This window comes from Leptidea sinapis, chromosome 30 (genome assembly GCF_905404315.1).
Source record: "Leptidea sinapis chromosome 30, ilLepSina1.1, whole genome shotgun sequence".
NCBI classification, from domain to species: Eukaryota; Metazoa; Arthropoda; class Insecta; order Lepidoptera; family Pieridae; genus Leptidea; species Leptidea sinapis.
The window spans coordinates 1,577,861-1,597,376 of record NC_066294.1 but is presented as its reverse complement, the minus strand read 5'-3'; the positions used below and the strand labels follow the sequence as shown (position 1 = coordinate 1,597,376).

At 36.5% G+C, this 19,516-nt stretch overlaps 1 protein-coding gene across 2 annotated transcripts; it reads left to right on the top strand.

Annotated features, from left to right (window-relative positions):
- Positions 1–284: 284 nt before the first annotated feature.
- LOC126973818 (toll-like receptor 3) lies at positions 285–18,200 on the top strand. Of its 2 annotated transcripts, XM_050821160.1 has the most exons (4): positions 285–636; positions 5,618–5,873; positions 15,853–16,078; positions 16,433–18,200. In XM_050821160.1, exons 2-4 carry the CDS (start codon positions 5,634–5,636, stop codon positions 18,187–18,189), a joined length of 2,223 nt encoding a protein of 740 aa, XP_050677117.1. In that variant the 5' UTR covers positions 285–636; positions 5,618–5,633; the 3' UTR covers positions 18,190–18,200. The 2 variants fall into 2 exon arrangements, with proteins under 2 accessions (XP_050677117.1, XP_050677116.1); XM_050821159.1 differs by having other exon boundaries at positions 15,853–18,200.
- Positions 18,201–19,516: the final 1,316 nt, after the last annotated feature.

The window sequence follows — 19,516 nt, the reverse complement described above, 5'->3', positions numbered from 1 at the left end:
TTATAAGAGGTACGTTATTCAATTATAGTATTTTTATATTGAGGTAAAAAAATAATACTAATTAAATTAAAATTATTAAAATACATTTTGATTTTGAAGCAATTCTCTTACTTATCTTATCTAACAATAATCTCAACGTGTTATCGGATTTGTTAAAAAAATTAATAGTCAGACAATTAACTACATAACCGCTATCAAAAATATATACATCTTCATTTTATCTATAAACCAATAAAAAACCACAAGCAATACTATGGACAAAGACAAACATAACTTAGAAAATCACTCACCGAATTGTCCTAACGTGCGTTTTTATCTCAATAGTTACACAGTTATCTAATATGCAAATATTTGCAAACCTATGACGGAGGCTGTAATACTAAAATTCACACCTCTATATTGAATGGAGTTTAGAATTGTGTTTCGTGAAGATAGCACACTCTTCAACACTTTAAATATAGTTTATTATTCACTACCTCTATGGTTTTGTAAAGTGCGACGTAGTTATGGAGTGAAAAGTTTCTAAATGTTCGTAATTAATTGTTGCTTATAAATGGCATGGCCACAGATGATCCAACTTCTATATCTGTTGAGAATTAAAGATTGCAACGATTGAATTAGTGTTGTAGTAACGAGGTAAGTTTTGATTTAGTAGTAAACATTCTATAGTCATTTTATTTAAGTACCTACTTACAATACATTTGCAATGCGTGTCTTGCGCTCGTTCATTTAGGTCTGTGGGATGTCTATTTATATTAGCTGTAATTACATTTCCTACTATTATAAAATATTCAAAATTGGATCCTAAAACCAAAATATTTGAGTTTAAATTTGGTCATATAAGAGCGGCGTGGTGAGAAGTACATATTTATGACTAAGCGAATTTCAGTTGGAAAATCAACAATAATGTCATGCCTTATGTGTTTGTTACAACTTGGAAAAACTTTAGTAAATTATTGTTAATGCTTTGCCCAAATAGAGAACTGATGTGCTAAATATCGCTAAACACTGCCATCCACAGTTTGTTGAACACATTTAAAATTACGTTCCACTGTAGATACCTAAATGTAACGATGAGATGATATTAGATTGAGAAACTTGAATGTTTATGAAAAATATTTTACGAGGAAATAGTTCTTCTCAATCGGTCACTCTTGTCTGAGTGGTCGTGGTCGCTAAGATGATGCAACATTAGTCGCTGTTGGTCTCCTTAACTTTGGGTCGCACTGCCTCCCTCGCGATGCTCCTGCACTTTTGACGGTGTGTAGTATTGCGGGAGCACTCCGCCACAGGTGTCTGGGTCACTGCTTTGATATCATCCGTTAATTGCGTGGGTGAGCGTCCTCTTGCTCTGTTCCCCTCCATCTGGTCCTGCATTATCAACCGCTCAATCGATCCTTCGTTTCTGGAGATGTGACCAAAGACCAAGGGATTCATAGATGCACAGTCGACGATAGCCTTTCTTTTACCTTCAATTCTTTTTAAGATGGAATTGTTGGTTCGGAAAGCCGTCCAAGGGATCTTCAGGAGTTGCCTCCAACACCACATCTCTAAGGCATCAATTTTGCGGTGGGTCTTGCAGTCATACTATAACGAACTCGTCAAAACAAAATAAAGCCCACCTTGTTTTTAGGCTGTCAGCAAAAATTATTTCTTAATGCTTATCTGTTTTTATTGTATAGGTCTGTTTAGGTAAGGTATTAAGAAATTATTTGAACTCAATCAATAATCAAAATTATTTATTTTAATAGAAAAAAAACATTTTCATGAAATTTACAGGAAAATTACTAATGAAAAAATTTAAACGTAACAACATTTTTTCCATTGCTGTTGCTAAATCAATGCGGTAATTAGTAGCGAGTAGGGTCTCCTCTACTCCGTATACACTCCATGAGCCTATCTGGCACGCTTTCGATTAGCTGTGTCACGTTTTGAGCTCCTCTCGACTATTCAACTGGCTATGGTTTTCTTTCAGGCTTCTTTTCAACTAATCCCATAAATTTTCAATAGGATTGAGATCAGGGCTCATTGCAGGCCATGCCAGAACCGTGTTATTGGCATCTGAAAGTGCCCTTTGAGTAACAACGTGCATTATGCTGCATAAAAATATGTTAATAATTAGTGTATATTATATCTATTGTTTTGGGATAGTATTTTTGAAGTCGGTTGTTTTTTTTTTTTAATTTTTTGATTTTTAGTGAATTTGAAGTACACTAACTAACAATTTGTCTAAATAGTTGTATAAATAAGATTCGGACGAGTATCGTTAATTTGCTCCTAGGAATTGAAGAGTGCTTTGTCATGGATTCCGTTATCAGAACCTAACCTAACTTCCACAAAACTATATTTGAAGTATATCCTTTCCAGTAAAAAAAGAATTATTAAAATCGGTTCACCCAGTCGAAAGTTTTGAGGTAAACATAAAAAAAACATACCGACGAATTGAGAACCTCCTCCTTTTTTGAAGTCAGTTAAAAATTGAGTAAGGTTACTATCGAAACTTCGTTTAAATTTCGTTCGTTTACGAAGTTTCGATTCGGAGAAAGAGAGTAGACCCCCTAGATCGTCTTGATAAAACCAAGATGATGATCATCACCCGCAACGATCTCATAAGCACGACGAGGCATGCCAGCTTGAAATTTATTAATCACATCTAATCATGGTCCAATTCAACGCGGGCATGAATCTGAGCATCGCATCGGTCAGTTTGCTGCACCCAGTGTGTACTTTCCTCCTCACGCGAAGATGATCGTGCAGATGAACACATCCCGATATAATTTAAAGTATATGCTGAATCCCTTAATATGTAATTCGCCTATTATCTTATAAATTTAAATGCTATATGGAGTCTATGATACGATTACTCCGGTTTCGAGGTGACATTTGAAAGTAAATCATCGCACGAAAATGTTTTACAATGACACTCGATAACAGATTTACTCGAGAACAAACTGAATTCTAAGTTACCATTGTCTCATAGAACTAACATGGATTTTTAATTGCAAAACTTTCTGCGTATCCAGATTTACAATATATAAAAGATTGTGTAATAGTTATTTATGCAACTGTTGTGTAATAAGGGGTATTAAAACACGAATGTGGGTTTATCACACGAGGCGGAGCCGAGCGTAATAATAGTATCACATGTGTGTTTTAATACGTAATTATCAACAGTTGTATACAAGACTTTATGACCCACAATATGAATCCTCTAAAATATTCTGAAACAGCTTACTGCTAACATTAAAACAGCTAGTCCTAGTAGTAAACTAATATCACCCATTACTGATTACATACAAATAAAGTAAGTATTATTGCAGCGCTTAAAATATCTGGCGGTGTGCTGTCATAACTTGAATCGCAAATTTTCGTAAACAAACAATAAAAATATTATCGAAGGAAAATGGCGGGGATTCGAATAACCTACTTTTATATTATGGCGCGCGACGATCTGGTAGTGTGGAACGCGCGTTAACGAAAAAGTTCTTTTTTTGAAATTCATACGGATACCACGCATCGAGCAATAAGAATCTGGCTGTCTGTTGAAACTCTTTGCGCATGAAGGGATTGAAATAAAAACAAAGGAGTGTTGTAATGAAATTCAGTACAACATTACATCACTCATTTGGATGATGTAATGGTTATTAGGACATTTGGTGTTTTAATGTTGGCAATAAGCTAACGTCTTTAGAATCTTCAATAGAGGATTAAAAGCATGGGTGTAGATAAAGATATATATATGTCGTAGGTATATTGTCGTGATATTACAATTTCACTAGTGATATTATAATAAAACGGTAGATTGTCTATCGACTTCATTTCTTACAATTTAACGCCTGGTTTTAGTGTCATTGGAATGTCAACTGTCTGTCACATTCTTCTTCTAATGTTCCTATTTTTTCGCGTGCTTTTTAACTTACATGGTCACAGGAGCGTAGACATAATCGATAGAAAATATTATAAAATAATGTAAGTAATTATTAAAGAAAATAGTAATGAGTAAGCAATATACTTAGTCTGGCCATAAATACTGTTACAATTAAAAATAAACAAAATTTTACATTTGAATTTGGAATCTGTCAAGTTTATATGATTGCTCATTGAATTTTTTCATTTTGGCGCCAATGCATACTACAATATCTAGCGATGTTAAAATGGAGTAAATGATACAGATAACCGAATGGATTGCATTTGCATTACACAAATGAGGCATGGAGCCAAATGATTTTTTTAAAACTCTCCATACGCTTGGTATTAGTAACATGCGTATGTACCGGGCTATTAATAGGTATAATGAGAACTCCTCTATTTGTGTCAGAAAAAGATCTGGCCGTACACGTAGTGTTCGTACGACAAAGGTGGTCAAAGCAGTAAGGGAAAGAATTCGAAGAAATCCTGTCCGAAAGCAAAAGATTTTATTGCGAGATATAAGATAGCACCTAGAACCATGAACCGCGTATTTTAAAAAATGACTTAGGACTTGTAGCCTATAAGAAACGTACTGGTCATTTCTTAACTGATATTTTAAAAAAGAATAGGGTGGTGAAATCGAAACAACTACAAGGGAGGTCACAGAAAATTATTGTTTACGGATAAGAAAATTTTTACAATTGAGCAACATTTTAACAAACAAAATGACCTTATTTATGCTCAAAGCTCTAAAGAAACTTCCCAATTAGTTGACAGAGTGCAACGGGCTTATTCTTCTTCAGTGAAGGTTTGGTGGGGTATTAGCTATGAAGGAGGGACTGAGTCATACTTTTGTGAAATAGGTATCAAAACATCGGCATAAGTGAATCAATATACCATTCTTGAGAAGGTAATGAAGCCCCTTGACATAACATAACACCATGTTCTCTAGCCAAAAATGGTCATTCCAGCAAATCTCGGCGCCGGGTCATAAATCTCGGTCTACGCAGTCTTGGTTGAAAACGAACGTGTCGGACTTCATCAGAGCTGAAGACTGGCCGTCGTCTAGTCCCGATTTTATATCCCGCTGGAATATGATTTTAGAGAGTACGGCTTGCTCTGATGCTCTGACGCCATGATAATTTGGAGTCCCCAAAACAATCAGTACGATTGGCATTGAAGAATTTTCCCATGGAAAGAGTGCGTGCTACTATGATTACTGGCCTCAACGTTTAAAGGACTGTATTGCAGCCAATGGAGACCGCTTCGAATAAGCTTTATATATTTTAAATTGATTTATATTTATATATTAAACTAACACTGTAAAAGTAATAAATATCTATTATTTATGTATATATATAATATAATTACTCTGGCCGATTAGCTAGCGCTACTTATGTAAATAAAAGACGCAGATTTCTGTTTGGGTGCACCCTTATTTAAGACGAATTTACATAAAGACATTACGGGGACTGTTCCGAATAGTCATTTGACCTGATTCTTTACAACAAGTTCTAGAACCACTCCACGCACCAACTTAAAAACCATCCGCACCGGTTTGAACTGTTACCATGTTTCCAGGTTTATACAAATGCCTTCAAAAAGTATATACGCCCACCAATAACGTTCTATATAGAACGTCATTGACGCTCACTTTAAAAGCACGGCAACGCTTAACCATTAATACAATTAAAATTAAAAATTCCAGGAAGGTATACTTTGATATGGTCTTTGCTCGATACCTCTGGTTGCTGTTATATTACGCGCAGTATGCAGGGACTCAGCTGATGAAGGACTACGAGGATATAACGCTGAGCATTCTATCTCCCCCTGTGGATGAGGCGAGCTTAGCACTTCCGTTCAATATGGGACAGGATAGAACTTCTGGCTGCTTTTGTAGAAGTACTAGTCGAAAAGACTTGGTCGTCTGTTTCGGGAACTATGAATGCGCGAAGTTTCCTAAGGTAATTATTACTTTGCTTAAAATTATATGGTAAGTTTTCATTCGGTAAGTCAGGCATCTTTATTTAATACCATATGCAATAGCGAAAGAGATAATAGAGTATTATCAAATCAAAACACTCTGTTTGTGATCAAGATACACAAATATTTGTTCCTGCTGTTTGCTTCAAACAGATTGTTTATGATTCTAACTATAGTTAAGTACCCAGATGGTAATCACTGAAAACCCAATTCCTTACAATGAATCAAAGTTAAAACAGCAAAGACTTTATCTTTCCCGATAGGTTATATTTATCCAGGAGCAAATATATCTATTTAGTCTTTAGAGATATGATCATTTGAATATAAAAGTATATTCAATAGCTTCTTCTTCGGCTGTACTTAATAATGTGGCTTTGTAGTTTGTAGCCACTGCAAAGGCAGCCTTGTCTTTGAAGCCTGTTCTTTGAACTATAAATTAATTTAAATAGAACTGTCAGAAAGATATGCTTGACTAGCCAATCAAAACTGTTTTCTTGCTTTTCCAAATACATAAGAGATTCCACGTGTACATTTACATAACATTGGCCAGTTAATTGTTTATTCATTTATCTTAAAGCAACAGACTTTGCCCTGATGTTTGTAAAGTGTTGTTATTTCTTATCTGGTGCTAAAATAATATGAAATTATAATATATACAAATATATACCTGTGTCGAAACTTTCCTTTTGATTGGCGTTCAGAAGTTCGAAGTTGAATTCGAATATTCGGGCCTAAAGCTCCTAACTTATTTTTCTACTTAATAGTCAAAGTTAAATATACTTTATTCAATAACGATAAAAATAAGCCCTTTTGAATCTACCATTACCAACCAAAAACTAGAGCTCGTGAGAAGAACATACAAGAAACTCAACGGCAACTCTTTTAAATCAATAGAGTTTTTACAATGGCTGTTTGTTGGTTGGTACAATGGTTGTTTTGTACATTAGTACAAAACAAATTGTATAAATATAAATTATACTATAGTGGATGCATCAACCTGTAAATCTGTAATTTATTGTTTGTGTAAGGCGTAATGCTTTATGAACATGATGGTCGAACTAACTGTCATAATTAGTAATCGCATCCAACAAATACAATCATTTATTAACTACTATCAGTTGCCCGCGACTTCGTCCGCGCATAATTTCCTTTGAGATTATTTTCCTGCCGGAAGGGCCACCAAACTTATCGGCAAAACTCGTACCCGCTAGTAAAAACCGCACTTCACAGTTCATACCTAAAGAGGTCGCAATTTACATTTTTTTTGGATTATAGAGCTGACAGTTGTATGTTTTCCAAACCCCCGTAAACGAAATTTCAATTTATGTCACATTGTTATAAGCCTTCACGTAGGTAGAACTGGTCGTGAAAGAAACAATTTCTGAGATGTTCACCGGCTGTTTTCAAAGTTTGATTCTGTCTTTATTATTATAATAAGATTATCAAGTAGCATAATTTCTTAACTAGAAATTGTTGCTATGTATAAATTGCAATTGGTAATCCGATGATATGGAAAAAAAGAATTGACAGCCTATTTTTTTACACTTCCCTGTTAACAAAATTTCTTCTTTCGGTTTCAAGAAAAATCTGGTGAACTGACTCTGGAGCAGGCCACATATAACTGGCCATGCAAGAAACATTCATTTCTGTGATCCATACCGGCTAGTTTCACAGTTAAGCCATATGCTTTATTAATTGTCATCGTGTAGCATAGTTTAACGGAAATTGCAGACGTTTCAATTCAAATTGGTAATCCGATGGTATCAAGGTAATCCTATGGATAAAGACTAATTCCCCTTGGTTGAATCCAGTAAAAATGGTGGCTTCGATCACATGTTTATGCAAGGTCTTGACCTGAAGTCTAGTTCCATTGCATAGTTTTGGAGGGTTTATATTGTGCATTCAAATAATTGAAGCGCCAACTTGCGGTATCCTAACCTCCACTTATAAGATCTGGTAATACATGGGCGCGATCTGACGAAGAAAAATCTCAGGCCCTTGCTACATACCTGGCCGACGTATTCCAACCCAACAATATGGATAGTCCAGAAGATCCAGAAATAGACCAAATCCTAAGTCAAGACCTGCAACTATGCCTGCCTTTGAGACCTACTACACCAAGAGAGGTCACTAGAGAAATAGCCAAAATGGACCCTAATAAAGCACCTGGATTTGATCTTATCACCCCCAGGCTATTGAATGAGCTTCCTAAGAAGTGCATTACGTTTTTGACCATCCTTGTCAATGCCACATTGAGAACCTCGCATGTTCCTGCACTCTGGAAAATATCACAAATTGTTATGATCCATAAGCCTGGTAAGCCGCCTACCGAAGTCTCGTCTTATCGCCCTATTAGCCTGATGCCTGTATTGTCAAAATTGTGGGAAAGGATCATCCTGGCACGACTATCCCCTTGCCTAGATATGGGTCATGTAATACCTGACCATCAATTTGGCTTCCGGAAACATCACTCCACCATAGAACAAGTTCACAGAGTGTATTGTACAATTAGACAATGACTGGAAAAGAAGGGATACTGTTCGGCTGCTTTTCTCGACGTACTTTACCTTTCGATCGGGTTTGGCATAAAGGACTATTGTGAAAATTAAAATGTACCTTCCACACTCCTACTACCTACTGATGGAGTCTTATCTTAGTGACAGAAAATTTCAGTGCTTCGTGACGCAAGATCTTCCCTTTTTAGCTGCAGGGCCAGAGTACCCCAAGGCTCCGTACTTGGTCCAGTTCTCTATAACATATTTAACAACCTACCTTACAAGTGACCTACCCCAATCACCAGAAGCAGCTGTAGCAACCTTTGCCGATGATGCTGCGTTCCTCAGTTGTAACAGTGACCCCAATGAAGCGACCAGACATTTACAAATTCAGCTCGATGCCACTTATGCTTGGCTGACCAAGTGGCGCATAAAAGCAAGCGCCCCTAAGTCTCACTACATCACATTTACCCTAAGACGGAAAACTTATCCACCGGTCAATCTAGGCTCTGACACTCTGCCGCAATCAACCTGCGTTAAATACCTCGGATTTTATCTGGACCGTAGGATGGTATGGATAGACCATATAAAAACGAAGCGCAACGAAATCAACTTTAGATTCAAAAACCTACTCTGGCTTCTCGGTAGACAGTCTGCCTTATCGCTATCTAACAAACTTAGGGTATATTGCTCCATAATAAAACCGATCTGGACATATGGAATCCATCTGTGGTCGACAGCCAGCAAATCCAACATTATGTGCCTCCAGAGAGCTCAAAACAGTATACTAAGGGTACTTTCATCGGCGCCTTGGTACGCTCGAAACTCGGAAATCCATGAGTATCTGGAAATCCCAACCATATTTGACGAAGTAAAACGATACTCAATCAACTATAAGGCTCGTTTGACAACTCACCCAAACCCGCTATCCAGTATACTCTTGCAGCCAAATCCGATTAGAAGACTCAAGAGAGCCGATGTGCTACTTAATTAAGGGGAGATGGGGCAGTGGCTCCACCTCGCCAAACCTCAACCTCTTGCAACTCACCTGATTATAGTCTAGATATAGAGGACTGATCGCAGGTCTAAATAAGGAAAAAAAAATCTTGCGGTATAGGATATGAGGTGGTATTCCTGGTGGCTCAAGAGTGTAAAGAAACTCTACAGGATAATGAACAGCATCATTGACCTCCAATACAGTGTCTAAAGATTTATATTATATTTGAACTAACTAAAAAATTATTAATACTGTTGGCTGAGTAGTTTCTTGGAGAAAGAATAGCTCTTTCTCTCAGGCACGTAGCGCAATTTACTACAGATTGAACAATATTGGGGTAGATCCTGTCAAGCTAGTCAGATCTCTCACAACATGACCAAGATTACTGGGAATGTTTATATTACATCAATTAATGTCTTGCAACAAATTAGAGAATTCGTCCGCCTTTGAATCACGTTGAAGAAAGACACCCATATTTACCTTTATGGACAAAATATTGACTTTAGGCTATGGCCTAACTGAACTGATGACTTAGGGCAAGCTTTCACTTCATCTGCACGTGTCCCTCGTGAGACAACAGGCAACGTGTGTCTGAAGTCACCAGCCAATGGTACCGTGACTCCGCCCATAAGTCGGTTACAATTCCTTATATCTTGGAGAGTCCTATTTAGGGCTTCAATGCCTTTCTTATGGGCAATACACACTCCTACACTCATCCCATACAATAATTTTGGCTTCTCGAGCACTTGTGGCGTGTTCAGGTTCAAAGGTAACTTGAAACAGAATGAGCAGTCTTGCCTCCATCAAACAATCCCTCTTCTAAATGACTTAAGTATATTTTTTTTTATTCAATAATTTTAACATCGAAAGGCGTTTGTGTCAAAAGGTATTTTAATTATTTAGTTACCTATACAAAAAATACCACTACGGCCGAACTTCAAGAGTTTGATCCAACATTTCAAACCCAATTTCACCCGCTTAGGAGTTTTCGTGAAATCTTTTCTTAGCTGATACCTACTCCCTAAAAAACCTTTCAAACTTCAAGTTAACTATAATTAACAACAATTATAACTTTCCCATACAAAATTTCATCCCCTACTTAACCACCCTTAAGGGATTATTAAATAGGAGATCGTCGTGGAAATTTTTGGGGGAGGCCTTTGTCCAGCAGTTGACGTTTTCCGGCTGATGATGATGATGATGGTGAGGGGGAGATTTTCCAAATACATATTTTCAATATTTTTAGCGAGTAACCTTAATTACGATTTTTACGTCTTCTTCCCAACCTTCCAACCCCCATTTCATCCTGTTTGGGGTGGGGGATTTTCATAGCATCCTTTTTTCTTGCACTTGCCCCCTATAAATAATCTACATTTCAAATTTCAAGTTGAAATAACTATAGTTACAAATTTTCTATACAAACCCTACCCCCCTATTTTACCGCCCTTAAAAAGGATTTCCCAAAATGACCTATACAGATTGTTACTATTTAAAGCTAATAACCTTAATGTCGATTTTCATGTTTCTAACTTCAAAAACATAGGACTTTCATACATTCTTCGACCCCCCCTTTCACCCCCTTAGGGGAGGAATTTCTCAAATCCGTTACTTATCTGACACCTACGTCCTAGAAAGAACCTACCTTCAAAATTCCAAGTTTGTATGCCTTGTAGTTTCTGAGATTTCGTGATGAGTCGATTACCGGTGGAAATCTCTTTTATATACTCGTATATAGATAACGGGTCGACCCTTTTTTTTAGGATTTGTGAAAGACACAATAATTTAAAACATTTGAAAAGAACATAAAATAACGATTGTCAAAAGTACAACTAGCTAAGCACTATCATCATACAAAATGATCTATTGAAAATATCGATTCGTTTCATGAAATAATATAATGTTATTAGACTGACTAGCATATTTCTGCTCGTAAACGGATATCAAAGAATGCTTAATGCAGGTAATAATGAGGCTTCAGGCCGCCCAAATCACTATATCTGCTTTGACAAAGAAAAATTTTTCGACAAAGATAATAAAAGGCTTCTACCATGACGTACGTGAAGCTATTGAAATTAAAATATAATATGAAATATCGGTCTAGTCGAGTATTCAACTATTAATAACTAATGACGACCTCTTCTATTGAACAATCCTCATTTTCAATGTGATCCCGACCAACTAGAAACCCAAACTCAAAAACGATTTCAAGCTTTTCTCATCCAGACCTTTCCAACAATATATAATGGGGGTCTGTACCTACGCCGTCTTTGTGCTTCATATAGGTACATACATAATGATTTCCAAATTAAAAATCAATGTTACCCATATCAAAAAAGAAAAAGTTAGCAGGAAATACCACCTTCAGGGATATACTTTTTCCTTTTTTTTTTCTCGACTCCTGTCAACCATAGTTTCCTGAAAAGGCAACGAAAAGTTGGGTTAAATCTTTTTTTATACAGTTATCTGGTGTACCAGCAACACTTATGTGTTGTAGGAGATTATTGAGGTACTTCCAGGTCATCATTTCACTCGGAAGACGTCCACTGCTGGACAAAGCCCTCCTCCAAAGATCGCTATGACGATCGCTCCTGCACTGCTCTCATCCAACCTATTCCGGCGATCTTGACCAGATCGTCAGTCCATCTTGTGGGGCCTACCAACACTACGTCTGCCGGTACATGGTCGCCATTCAAGGACTTTACAGCCCCAACAGCCATCTGTCGGTTAAGCTATTTGCCCTGCCCACTGCCACTTCACTTTCGCAACCATCTGTATGTATGTCGGTGACTTTGATTCGCCTATGGATTTCCTCATATCTGATTTGATCTCGCAGGGAATTTCCATGCATAGCCCTTATAGTTAGGGACTACGTCTGCGTCCGTATGTCATCGCTGGCAAAAAACACACACTGATTAAAAACCTTCGTCTTCAGACACTGGAACAAAATATTTTAGAGTAGGATTCGACGAGTTACCTGTTTCCCGAAATTGGTCCTGCCCAACTGGATTATTTTAGTCTAAGGTAGACGTATTCGTTAACAATTTTGAAAGTATAGTTCCCAATTGTTACGAGAGTAGGTGCGTCATGGTCATTACACATTATCTTCATCTTGTCCATATTAATTTCGAGACCACCTCTTTCGGAAGCTGTTTTGAGGCCATCGAGCATATGGCTAGTCTTCCATGGTCTCAGCCATGATTACGATATCGTCTGCGAATCGAAGATGAGTGATGTATTTGTTGTATGTATTGATGCCCAGACGTTCCAGTCCTGAAGCTTAAAGATATCTTCTAATACAGCGATAACAGCTTCGACGTTATGACATCGCCTTGTCTGACTCCCCGCTGCAGTGCAAGCCTAGCCGGCTTCGAGGACTTATCCTTGAGACTGACTGACATGGTGGCATTTCCAACTCTTCGATATATCTATTCTTATAATCAATGTGGCACCTCTGAAGAAACTGAAGCACCACCGAGATCTCGATCGAATTTTGGCTTTCTCATAGCCAACGAAAGCCAAGCATAGTGGCTGGTTGTACTCATCCGTCTTCTGTATTGTATCCTGCCGCAGCGTATGTATGTGGTCTATGGTACTAAAGCCTTTTCGGAACCCGGCGTGTTCGGGAGGCTGGAATCGTTGAATCTGTGCACGAGACGATTCGTAATAACCCTATAAAACAGCCTTAAAGCCACTTAAGTTTTTGATAATTGACGAGCTAATTTTATTTTGAAAATGGAGGTCTTACCTGTATAGTTTTTTTTACTATTAACCTAACAGGGTTCTTGTAATAGAGTATATTTTGGTTTGAGCTGATGGTCTTATAACCTATGTTCTGAATAAATAAAACAATTATTAACAATTGTCAATTATCTATTATTATGTTTCATAACATAGGAACATACATACCTACACTTTGGAATTTATAATAGAACATATTTTCAGTATAATGCAATCAAAAGTAAATTGAAATAAAAATATCAAGCACCATACGGAAAATACCAACTAGATAAATACACTGGCCTTCAAAAGTAAGTATCACACTTTTAAAATTGGGATAACGTTTGAAGTTCACAAGATATACTTTCAAAATAAAAAGGACTCCAAAGAGAATTTAATTTTGTACATAAAAAATTTATAGTCGGTAACCTTGTTTTAAGAATTGGCTGAAAAAAAACTTCAAAAACAAAACCATTCCTTTTTCAAAGTGGACGTTTCCGAATTACAATTTTACCATTCACATTTTTCTTTTTGTTTTAAATTTTTTTCAAGATCGATGGGTCTTGTTTTAAAAAATTATGCTAAAAAGCAAATAACATTTATTTATCATGCCTCTTTCAGTTGAAGAATGTGCTAGGATCATGGCTTTTCTGGAACTAGGCATCAGTATGCGTCGCACTGCAAGAATGGTGGGTGTGACGGTACGAATGGTCCAGAAGGTAAAGCGAAGGTACGAAGAGACTGGACACCATCTGAGGAGACCTTGTAATGGCAGAGCCAGGTGTAATAGTGCCCGAGAAGATCGTTATATTATTTCCACTGTGTTAAGAAATCGCAAAATGCAGTTGAAGTTCAGCAACAGCTACTTCAGACCCGGAGGGACTACATTAGTGACAGTACAGTGAGAAGAAGACTTGCTGAAGCAAATTTTAAACCCCGAAGACCAGCGAGTGGCCCAAAACTCGAGAGACAGCATCGAGTAGCGAGACTGCGATACGCCCGTGAACACATGCAGTAGGATGAAGAAGAATGGTCAAGAATTTTGTTTGCAGATGAGTCTCGATTCTCCCTTTACACTTCTGATGGAAGGCGAAGTGTTTACAGGCGACCTGGTGAGCGATACCTTCAAGCCTGCATCTCAGAAAGAGTCCAATACGGTGGAGGCAGTGTACATGTATGGGCTGGCATGTCTTTAGAAGGTCGCACAGAGCTAGTAGCCATAGAAAATGGCACCCTCACTGAGCAAAGATATGCTCAAGAAATTCTCAATGAGTATGCAGGGCCGTATTTAGCAAATATGGGTGATGGATCGATGCTAATGCATGATAATGCCCGGCCACACACGGCTCATATCGTACAAGAGTATATACAGGAGGTCGGTATCAGCGTGATGGCTTGGCCATCAAGAAGTCCTGATCTCCACCCGATTGAACACGCCTGGGATGAGCTTGGGAGGCTAGTCAGAAATCGCAGACCACCACCTACTACCCTCAGGTCACTAAAGCAGGCCCTGGTAGAAGAATGGGAGAATATTCCCCAACATCGGCTCCGAAACCTAGTGTTCAGTATGCCAAACCGGCTCGAAGCTGTAATCAGAGCTGGAGGAGGCAATACCAGTTATTAGAAATTAAATAACATGTAATACATTTTAGTTGAATTTTTTTACACTGAACTAAAAATGTCTATTTTCATTGTTTTATCTTTTTTAAGTTAAAAATGTTACTAATGTATAATTTTAGTATCTAAGAATTAAAGCCTATAAAATTTGCAATAAAACGTTTTTAATCTTAAATCTCTACCTTCTATAGTTAAGAAAAAAAATTAATTTGAAAAGTGTGATACTTACTTTTACAGGCCAGTGTATTAAAATCAACTTTGATTAGAAATAGCCGTAATTAAATAATTACTTCGGTTGACAATCGATTCACTAATTTATTCATGTGGGGAAGCTACTAGAAACTAAAGAGATAAGACCAACCTAAATCCAAACTATATTAGACTCATATCGTAAAATCAAATTGTCGTAATTTCATTTCAAATTTCTAATGGGCGGCGGGATGTTATTCCATTATTGTGATAGACACTGTATGAAGTACTACGAGTAGTTTCTGTGAACTACTAGTTTCTCTTATAACAATTAATAATAATCACACAGTTTCGAACAAACTGGCAAACTCTATCAATATTATCAGTAGTCCTATTTGGTTTGAGAGCACTAAAAGCAAAGCTCGTGCTATGAGGTTTGTTCTCGGATTTTCTCGAATTGTTATACTAAACTGTGTTCAGAACATAGTAGTCCCGTAGTAAAACATAGAAGGTAAAATTCTCACACCATCTCCATGACCAGACTCATACTCAACAAAAGATTTACACAAAAAGGACCATTTATTGTACGCAGACACTCCTATAAATTATGATAACCAAAGTGGACGATCTAAGCAGCTTGGAGTCCACATCCGCACGCGCCTCAATAGAACAGCTTCTATTATCTTTGTTCAAATTGTAGACGTCATATAGAGTGTATGCATAGTACTGCTACAAATAATATTATTATGACTGTTATTTAATCTTGCTTGTAAACAACAATATATGTAGCAAATCTCTCTGTTATCGTTACAGAGTTATATATCATTATAGCAATAATTAGAAATCTGATTTTAAATAGCAAACGGAGTAAATTTCGAATATTTATGACATAATATGATCCATAAAATTCATTATTTAAAATTATTTGTTTTGTTTTGATTTCAGATTAATATTGGAGTGTGCGACACACTAGTTGTGCGAACGACTGTGATTTCACAAATAACGGTTGGAGACTTAGATCAATACTTCGGCCTGCGGGCGTTGAAGATAGACGGCAACAGCAGACTGCATACGCTACAACCAGGAATCTTCAGAAACTTATCCAACTTAGAAGAACTTTCAGTTTCGTATAATACTCAGCTTCACTACCTGCAAACACATACATTCACAGGTTTAGTGAAACTTAAATCATTAATATTAGTTAATAATAGATTTGAAAAGCTCACCGAAATTGTTCCAGCTTTTAAGCCTAATACATTACCATCATTGACACTCTTGGATCTCTCTGAAAACAACTTTGAAAATATAAATGAAAATACTTTTTTACCAATGAACGGAAGTAAACTAGAGATACTGAATTTAAACTTATGTAGACTAGACTATATTCATCCAAATAGTTTTTCAAAACTCAAAAAATTGAAAGAACTACATATAAGGGAAAATGATTTAAATGCACCATCAATATACAACTTTTTACTAAAAATGATAGACAGTGGCATAAATCTCGGCTATCTCGATCTTTCAGGAATGGGTTTTAGAAAACAACCTCCAATGAAAATAATGGAAATGATAGCCAACACAACGATAAGAAGACTTAATCTCGCAGACAATCAGTTTGAGCTAATCACTGATGACGATTTTCCATATATGCCCAACATAGAAGTTCTAGATTTAAGAAGAGTTTTTGCAATAGCAGTTAGTCCATATGCTTTCAATCCAGATAGATTCCCAAAACTGAGAATATTGTTGCTAAGTGGCAACAACCTACCAGGCATAAATATTTATCACATATCGTGCCAACAGTTGCTGCTTTTGGACTTATCTTCAAATAAAGGAACATCCTCAAGCTCTTTGTATTATGAGATTGATAGAGGAGTCTTTAGTTTTTGTAGAGATTTACGGTTTCTAAATCTTGCTTATAATAGAATTAAACATATTTACAATTACACATTCATTGGCTTGGAAAATTTAAGAATTCTTAATATGGAAAATGGTACACTATTTCATATTGGTCTTGGAACTTTTAAACCTATGAAGCATTTGGAAATACTTAATCTGGGAAACAATCCATTAGTGTCTAGTGAAAATCTAACAAGTTCACAATTTGAAGGCCTGAATGAGCTGAAGATGTTAATTTTACGAAATTGTGGAATCAAGCGTTTTAACGACGATGATAATATGTTTGAAATGATGCCAAACTTAACACATTTAATACTAACGAATAATCAGTTGTTTTATATTACTGTTGAGACATTGAAGCCGTTGAAGTTCTTGAAAGTTCTAGACCTAAGTCAAAACTTATTAGTATCCTGGTGGCAACCTATATTTCTGGCTTCTGGCATTCAACCTACCAAATTATATTTAATGAATAACAAAATATCCCACTTCAGTTTGGGTATGATCCAGGATTTAAATTATTTACTTGAAAAATATAATGCTTCTGTCGAAATTGACCTCATGGATAACTTATTTATTTGCGATTGCAATTCCATGTACAAAATTTATACATGGCTACAAGTGAATGGTTCTGATATATTAAAGAAATACTTTGCAAAGTCAAACATCCTCTGCAGCAGTCCCGATGTATGGGAAGATCGAAGAGTCGCAGATTTCATGTCATCTATCAAGAACTTACGATGTTTTGTCTATCAAAAATTTTCAACCGCCATGTTACTGGTGTGGACGGCACCATCTTTAGTGACCATTGCTTTTCTACTAATCGTTATATTTTTAATCTATAGATACAGAATATACATAAGATATTGGTTATTTTTGGCAAAAGTAGCATTAGGGAGAAGTTTTATAAGGAGAACTCTGAAAGCGGATAATTTAAATAAGGCATATAAGTATGATGCCTTTGTTTCTTATTGTAATGACGATCGTGAATTCGTCTTAGAAATGATATCGCAGTTGGAATCCCAGCCACCTTACTTAAAACTTTGTATTTATGAGAGAGATTTTGAAATTGGTACGTTTATATCTGAAGCAATTTTAAGGAGCATTAATGAGAGCAGACATATTATATTGATAATAAGTAACGGATTTGCGAAGTCACAATGGTGCAGGTGGGAAACCCATCTAGCTGAATACCACAGGTTGTTTCTTGATGATGGAACGCCCCACGACCCTCTGGTGCTGATAAAAACAGGTGAAGTAGAAAACAAGTACTTAACAACAACACTAAAGTACCTGCTGAAGACAAAAATATACCATTCTTGGACGGAACAGAATTCGGATGATTTCTGGAAGAAGCTACGAAATGTTTTAGTAAAAAATAAATAATATCAGTAAAAGGTATTTTTAATTAACAATAATAATCAATACTTTAAAATGTCCAAAATGATTAAGACTGAAGCAGAAAGATGTAATAGTTTGTAAAATAAAAAAATCACCGGTCTATCGAAGTATAGGACAGTACCTATATATACACAAATTTGTACACAAAGACAACTCATGCAAACTTAGTTACGTGAAGATTGCGAAGTCTTTTCTTTTGTATGTTTTTAGTGGCTTTGGATGGATGTGGTCATTATTTCATTTGTATATTTGGGAATTTTTATAATTAGGGCGTGTGGAGTTCAACAAACGTATGTGTACTTTATTCACAATTGTTTGTGTTATTTTACAATGTTACAACATAGTTACCAGTTCTTGCCATCGAGCTGCTAGATAATCGATAGTCGATGAACAGATATACTTACTGCAGATTGGGTCGTTTAATGTAACTTTTCAGTTCTTTTCGTGTTACAACGATATTTATCATTTTTCACCTGTAAAACTACTTTTATTTTTACCTCTTTAGAGCCCTCTTATTTGGGATACATTCGCCACAATTGGGTACACTTGCTATTGCAAAAAAGCTGTAATAAAACACATTATTGAGTGAAAGTAACAATGTTTTAACCAGTAATCAGATTCTTATAAAGTACACTACTGTTTTTAAGATAAAGTAATTACTTGCATGTTATTGACTGAATTTTATACTAACTGCTTTTAGGCTAATATTTTTAGAGGGTGCAGGACCACCATGAGGAATGGAGACGTTGGGGAAGTCTTTTTTGGACAAATGAAAGCCTTCGTGCGACGAATAAATCTTATACACCGTCACGGACGAGTAAAAAAATAAGGACTCCGTGTCACCTTACATAACAGTGAGGCACCAAAACAAGCCGGTAAACGTGTAAATACATAGGCCCACGCATACACTTACACTAATACAAGCCGATCGGCTGCCATTATGAGATTTGCCATCGTTTGTGACAGATCAGTTTGCGTCGCACTAAAATATTTTAAAAATGCCGTCGTGCGTTGTGAAAAAGTGTAAAAACAATAATATAAACGTATTTGTGGATATATGATTATTTAAGGGAGAAAAAACTGTGTAACTGGTATACCCCGTAACCGCACACACACTAGCATAAAGGCTTCACTTGCTAATATCACGGCGCGGAGTCCTTCTTTTTTTACTAATCCGTGCACACAGTATAGGAACTATATAAATATGTAGCCTTTGTCTGTAAATACATTTTTTGTGAAATTGTTTGATTAATAAATGTTTCCACGCAACTCACTGACATCTACATTTCTAAGATGTCTATGTCTCTCTGTC